At 45.9% G+C, this 7,351-nt stretch overlaps 2 protein-coding genes across 2 annotated transcripts in view; one reads left to right on the top strand and one right to left on the bottom strand.

The window, feature by feature from the left end:
• snd1 (staphylococcal nuclease and tudor domain containing 1) overlaps nt 1–7,351 on the top strand; it is a 315,742-nt gene that overhangs the window by 139,920 nt on the left and 168,471 nt on the right. The gene's annotated exons all lie outside the window — the stretch shown is intronic.
• Nucleotides 2,012–6,999, bottom strand: lrrc4.1 (leucine rich repeat containing 4.1). Its single transcript, XM_061912196.1, has one exon. The coding sequence runs from the start codon at nt 5,401–5,403 to the stop codon at nt 2,527–2,529; it is 2,877 nt and encodes a 958-aa protein (XP_061768180.1). The 5' UTR covers nt 5,404–6,999; the 3' UTR covers nt 2,012–2,526.

The raw sequence follows: 7,351 nt of genomic DNA, 5'->3' as shown, positions 1-7,351 counted from the left end.
TCATTACCTTCTCCTGGTGTTTGTTCAGCCTGCTTTTGCTTCTCTGGAGCGGATCTTTTTCCGTGTGGTTTTATAAGGAAAAAGTACCGTCTTCTATTTGGGTCAATATGGTATATTTGTTGCTGCACATGTAAGTAAATTTACGTGTAATTGAAAAACAAAGTAAGTAAATTGTAAGTGTGAGTTGAAAAGCAACAAAGACTATTTTACCCTTTAAATGTTTGTTCAAATATTGAAAACGGCAGGCTGAGTCATCAACCGACCATTGAAAAATTACCCAGCAAGCTTTCTTCAATGTCACTAACTGATTTTGGCTTAAGTGCACGGTTGTCATGGCACTCTTTACCTCTGTCCCTCCAGTCCAATGACAATTATCATTGGAAAGTCTCTCTGACAAGGTACTAATTAAGCCACAAGCCTTTTATTCAAGAAGATGGTCTCGGAAAAGAAGGGCCATTTTATATTCAGCTCAGTACGGTAATAATGCAAACTCTGCTACCATAACCTAACAATTCCCCACAAATATCAAAGCCCTAATCTCGTTCTGTTCTTTGACTTCCACATTTGAATGTGACCGGCTCAAAAGCAACTGCAGGTATTCCTCCTCCCCTCCAGCGTCAACCGGCTCTTAATTCCTTGTCGCCAGTTATGTAAACTTGTGTCATCACTTTTCACATATAGGCCCTTCTGCATGATTCATGCCTCGTTTGATGCTGCTGCTGTTTTTCTTCAAATGACGCTTGAACCTTTTTTTTCTACGTTTGCATTGGCAATTAAGGCTTTAGACTTGTCACATGCAGGAATTTTTCCAGTTTCCAGAAGTTTTACACCAATCTTATTTTGTGCTCTATACAGGTGATAAGAACAACCGCTAGGGGTGTAATGCTACAATATAATTTTTCATCAGATTTACACAAAAACTAAACAGTGTTTTTTATTTCACATTTTCATCCCTTATGCACCTGTAGTCTCAGAAGGCATTTTGTAGCCATTTAAGTCCTCAAGGGGTCCAGGAATTATTCAAATGAATCCAAATAGTCCAAATGATAAATTGGATACCCAAAATGTCCAAAATGTACCCAAAGAGTCTGGGTACATTTCGTACTTTTTAGAGTACGGGGACTTTTAGAGGTAAATCAACTCTGGGGTTCTTTGGGACCTTTAGAGGCAAGATTGTCTTTTTTGGGGTCATTTTGGACCATTGGGTATATTAGCCAATTCCTGAAAAAGGGCCGGTAAAAGTCCAAGCCCCATTTTGGTGAGTGCCCCAATTCGTCCAAGAAACTCAACATTCTGCCAAAAGTGATCTTAAGACCAAAATACGCATACAACAGTGACTATGGCATACTGTTAGACTTACTGACCACACACACACGCATGTTGTATGTAATCCCTCTCTGCCAGGCAGTCATATGTGACACCGTGTAATGATAAAAAGGGCTGATTGTGTCAGAAATGAAAAATGCCCAGTTAACGGACGAGACTTGAACGCATTTGTCAGCCTAAAAACCCCCACCCCACCCTACCACCACCACCACTGCATTGATTGATGAAGCCACAACAGCTGGCAGAGCAATGAAAAGTGAAATGAGGATCTATATTTTTCTGGTAAGGTGCAAGATGAGACTTTCACATCATCTGTATTTCATTCAAATTTATCACCGTTTTAACTCTTAAGACACATGATTACATCAGCTCGTAAATTTCCAGAGGGGGCTTCATCATCATTGGGTCATTAACATTCCAGCCACCATTGTTGTGATTCACAGCATTCATTCCAAATTAAATTCTTGTTTTTATATGAATAAATGACACGTTACCCTCCCCTCTCATGTGACGATGGTGGATGCTGCACTGTGATTCACCACATCTGACTCATTCAGCACACACAGAGTTAAAAGCCTCACCGCAGCATACTGCTGCAGTATCTACAGCGACTGACTGATCTTTACAGTATGTGTACAGTACACCAGGACAACTATAGAAAAAAACAATGTCTCTCTATGACTTTTATGGTTTTTCCTTCAAAAAATCTTTTATTGCAATTATAACATTTGGCACAGTACAAATTCTTGGTGCTTTTAGAAGATAAACCTGTAAAGATCAACATTGACCTTTTTTTTTTTTGTTAAAGAAAGACTTTTTCTGTATAAATATTTCTCTTCTCACTGCATTCTCTGTACCGCAGTGTAAAAATCACACAGAATGCCCCCCTCCCTGTTTTTTCTCTTTAAAACAACACTACCCTCATTAGTCAAAGTCAAGACAGCTTCTTAAACAACATATTTTAAATAGAAGTTACAAGTTAGAAAATAGTTTCACTTTCTTTTTAATATGTTTCTCGGTCACCAGCCCATTGTAGTTTCAATGTGTCCATATATATATTTATTTATAAGCATGTTCAACATCAGTCTCTGCTCTCTGTACAAAATAGTCGCCTCTGTCCTTTTTTCCATTGTGCATTCTATTGCATGATTTAAGGGGGTCGGAGTGATGACTGGGGGCAATAGCTGGGCTGTTGACCATTTAAATCTGAGTCTCCTGTACCTTCTCTTTTGTATGAGTTTTTATGACAAAGGGCTCAGCAATGGCTGTGATGGTGCTAGGCAAGGTTCGAGGCAAAGAATTCCCAACATTGTTCTCGGTCCATTTGGCCCCATGTCCCGTTGGTTTGTAGGTGTTGTATTTCGGCCTTAGGGTGCTAAAGTCTGTCCTGTGAGGACTGTAGTCCATCTTGTTCAGGCTGTAATCCATTTTAGGTCTCTGAGTGTAGGGACTGAATTCAGATTTCAAGGCGCTTAAATCAGCTTTGTGCGGGCTGAAGTCCGTCTTGAAAGCATTGTAGTCATTTGAAGATTTTTGGGATATGTAGGGGTCCTTGGGATTGTAGTTGATGTCAGGTTTGCATTTTTGGACACTGTAGTCTGTTTTGGGTTTAGGTTGAGTGCTGTAGCCAGGCTTGAATGGACTGTAATCCGGTTTAGGCCTTGGATGAGTGCCAAAGTCAGGCTTGAATGGGCTGTATTCTCCTTTATGTTTTTGCTGAATGTTGTACTCCGATCTTAATGGGCTGTACTCATGTTTGGATTTGGGTTGAGTACTATAATCTCTCTTGAAGGGGCTAAGGTCCGTTTTCTGCCTTGGATGGGTGCTGTAGTCTGCTTTAAAAGGGCTGTAGTCTGTCCTGCTTTTTGGGTGGGTTCCAAAGTCTGGTTTGAATTGACTGTATTCTGCTTTAGGTCTGTGAGTATTAAAGTCTTGCCTGAAGGGGCTGTAGTCAAGCTTTTGCCTATGTTGGGTAAAGTCTGGTGTAGATTTGTGAGTGCTGTAATCTGGGATGGATTTGTGGCTACTGTGGAAGTCCATGTTGGGCTTGTACGTTGTATACTCCGCTTTCGGCTTGTGAAGAGTGAAATCGGGCTGAGGTTTGTATTCTGCCTTAGGTTTGTGAAAGCTGTAATCTGCCTTGTGGCTGAGAAAGTCCAGTTTGTGGATGCTGTTATGGTCCCGAATTTCCGGCAAAGTAAGGGCTGTCTCTTGAGCTGCAGACGCTGGTGGTGGCAGGTCCTCTTCGTCCATCTGAATGATCTCCACAGTTCGAGCAGCCGCCACTGTGCTCCTCTGCTGATGACGCTTTCTTAGCTTGTAGAAAGCTATAAGCATTACGGCAGCCATCAGTGTCACTGCCACAAAGCAGCCTATTATGATCTTTGTGGTTTGCATCACCTCATCCAGACTTGGGCCTGACTTTCCAGGTCTACCAGTGGACCCTTTGAGTCCTGGCACTGCAGATGGCTTTGCTGCACCTGGTGGGTTGTCGGTGCTTTGCAGCAACACGGTTGGTGTAGAGATGAACACTGGCTGAAAGACTGAAGGTGAGGCAGTTGTGGTGGTTGTTCCAAGGCCCAGTCCTCCTCCAGCGACGCCAGCCACTGCAGTTGCAGCAGATGTGGATGTGGCGGTTTTGGGTTTAGGCATCTCTGTCGTTGGCCCCAAGACCTCCACCGTCACTGTCGTAAAGTAGCTTAGTATGGACGTGTTGAGCTCGGCTGCACTCACATTGAGGTAGGCCGAAGCATTTGAGTTGCCAGCTGCATTGGATACCATGCAGGTGTAAGTGCCCGTGTCAGCAGTCAGAACATTGGAGAAATTTAGGGTCCCGTCATTGAGTACTGATATCCTCAGATGACTAGTGGCATGAGTCAGGATAGTCCCATTGGGTAGGAGCCAGCGAACTGACGACATCTGAGCTGTACGACACCGAAGCTCTGTGACTCTCCCCGCCGAGATGTTAAAATCCCTTGGAGCGTCCGCAATGAACGGTGCAGAACACTGGGTTGCAGCACCCTCGCCTCGGTCCACCTCAACCAGCTGTCGACCTCTCATGTTGGCGGGTGAGTGACAGCGTCCACAGCAGGTGGAGTTGGTGGGGATGTATTCTCTTAGCCAGCGTGCTAACCACACAGCTTCACAGCCACAGTTCCAAGGGTTGTGGTGGAGATGGAGCTCCACAAGGTACTTGAGCGGGGAGAACAGATCATGTGGCACAGCGCTCAGGTTGTTATGGGCCAGATTAAGCTCCACCAGTGAGGATAAGTCATCAAAGGCATTGCGTTCAATCACTGTTATTTGCGAGTTCATCACCCATAGTTTTTTCAGTGAGTACAGGCCTTTAAAGGAGCTTGGCTTTATCACAGGGAAGTGATTTTCCGAGATCTCCAGCTCCTCCAGGCCCTTAAGGGGACTAAGGTTTGGCATGTCCCCCCTTATGTTGCACATTCCCAAGTTGAGGTACTTGAGATTTTGTAGGCCTTCAAAAGCTCCTTCTGAAATGTACTCCAGTTTCCGCAACTCCCCAAGGTCTAATCGCATCAGGGAGGGTACCCTGTTGAAGGCGTAGGAGGGAATGCTCTCAATGGGGTTGTTCCTCAACCATAGTTCTCTTAGCTTAGACAGGTACTCAAAGGCCCCACTAGGCACCACCGTCAAACGGTTGTCAAACAGCTCTAGAGTGTTTAGGCTAGTGAGTCCATTAAACGCGCCCACCTCAATCTGCCGAATGGCATTTCGCCCAAGCTGGAGCACCTCAAGGTGGTGCAGATGGCGGAATGAGTCAGCCTGCACCGCCTCAATGGCGTTTTCCATCAGATTGAGGTGTCGTGTGTTGGCCGGAATACCCGGTGGTACGCGAGTGAGACCCCGGCGGGTACACACCACTTTCCCCTGCTGACTACTGCAAGAACACTGAGGGGGGCAGCCCTGGGGTCCTTGAGAGACCGCCGCCCCTAAGGCCAGGGAGGCACTGCTCCATGCTCGTGCCATCAGGAACACTACACAGAGTAGGGCGGCTTTCCTGGCACAATGCACAGCTACCCTCCCCAGGAGACTCATGATGTGGCACATTCATAATTTAGCATCATCTGGGGGGCCGGATGGTGGTGTGGGGTGTGTGGGTCGGGGTACAGGATGATTGGATGGTTGACTGGTTTAAGTGTTACAAGGACCAGAGTTAAAAGGGTTAAGGAAACTGAAGATGGAACGGGGACATAATGATGATCTTGTATGCTTGCTTTTACGATCTTTTCGCTAACAGTTTGTGTGTTCAGGGGAGAGGAGGTGAGTAGGTGGGGCTGGCTGTTTTGAAACGTGAATGAGAAGAATATGATAGTAAATTAAGCGACAAAAAGCCATTGTTACAAGACACAGACCAGGTTGGCTGCAGAGAGCAGTTGAAACACACGACACCTACCTCAAGTTAACATTACAGGTCCTTGCACTGAGATATAAGGCTTCCCTCCTTTTTTGCAATCACAAAAGAGCAGATGTATGTATATCCCGTGAGCAGCAAAGAACGCCTTTTAATAACTGCCTTTTTAAAAGCAAAGCTAAACCGGGATGAGCCCTTTCTTGTAAATCCATACATCCAATCCGATAAGAGTCGTAGGCCCTTTATTATGAGTGTTTGTCTCTTGATCAAACAAAAAAAAAAGAGGGTAAGTACGTAAGAATCCACTCAGGCTCCCAAAGAAGCAATGCTCCACTGCTGCCTTCTTGCAGTCAGCTCCTCTTCCCTTGCTTGTCCTTGGAATCCGTCAGTTGATCCCCCAGATAGACACCTTATCCAGGTTTCCATAGCAGCACACAGTCACACGTGCACTGTTCCTTTTTTGAAGATACAGTCAAACGGGACAGAATTAAGTGGTTAATGAAAGAAAATCCTTCAGTCCTTTTCAGTGTTCTTTTCCAGTTGTTTGCGGCGCTTGCGAGAAGAGATTGACAATCCGGGGGTTTAAAAAAAAAAAAAGACCCCCCCTCCTTTTTGTATTCCTCTACTTTTCAGTGGTCAATCATTTGGTCGCTTGGTCAGTCCGACAGCTCTCTCTCTCTCTTGCTCTTCGTCTCAGTGTGGCGTCGTGTCCACTTGATGTTTTTTCCTTCCGCTTTTCTTGTCTCTCTCTTTCTGCGGCGGGGGGTAGCAAGGGCTTGAGGCTCCGTTTTTTTTTTTTCTTTTTAATTTTTGGTCGTCCTTAATCTCGTCGTCCCTCGCGGGTTGGCGCACACTGCGGCCGTGCGGCAAATTGAGAACGCGCGCGCACCATTGCCGTGAAGTGCCACACAGCAGCAGCTGCAGCCTGCCTCCCGCGCACTTCCCAATAATCCGTCAATTTCTTCAGAGAGGGTGGGGGGAGCAGGATGAGGGATGGAAGGAGGGGAGGAGGAGTGGTGGTGGTGATGTTGTAGCTGGGTTGACTGAGGAGGGGGGGTTTGAAGAGAGGAGTGGTGCGCAGTTTCTCTTTCCTCTCCGTCTTTTTTCTTGCTTCCCAGTTCTTTTTTTTCTTTCTTTCCTAAACCCCCCCGCCTATCCTGGTGCTGATCAGTGCCTCCTCTCCTATGCAATGTCTGACCAGGGAGCGAGCAAGACAGGGAAGGCGAGCGCAGGGTGCGAGCACGGCTCACAGGCGTGACGTTAACAGTAGCGTAGATGTGCAAAGAATCCGTTGTAGCTGCGAGAGAGAGAGAGAGAGTGTGTGCTTGGATCTCTCTTCCCGTCTCTATTTTCCCCTCTCTCTTCTTCTCTCTCTCTTTAGTGCGCGCTCCGCAGTGTCCTGAGGTAGTTGGGTGAGCTCAGAGCACTCAGACCTTTTTAAGAGAGCTTCAAAAACCACTGAGTTTGCTCCCGCTGTCCTCTACACTCCTTATTTATTTTAAATGCGCTCATGTTCCGTGACTTTGAGGTCTTTGCATGGCTTGAGGGAATGTCAACAGTCCTCAGCAAAAAAGCAGAAACAAATCCAGTCATGAGTCAAACATGGTGGGGGAACAGTGTTTCCATCTCTCCCTCACTTGAATT

Source organism: Nerophis ophidion, linkage group LG10, assembly GCF_033978795.1.
Source record: "Nerophis ophidion isolate RoL-2023_Sa linkage group LG10, RoL_Noph_v1.0, whole genome shotgun sequence".
NCBI classification, from domain to species: Eukaryota; Metazoa; Chordata; class Actinopteri; order Syngnathiformes; family Syngnathidae; genus Nerophis; species Nerophis ophidion.
This window is presented reverse-complemented; position numbering and strand designations above follow the sequence as displayed.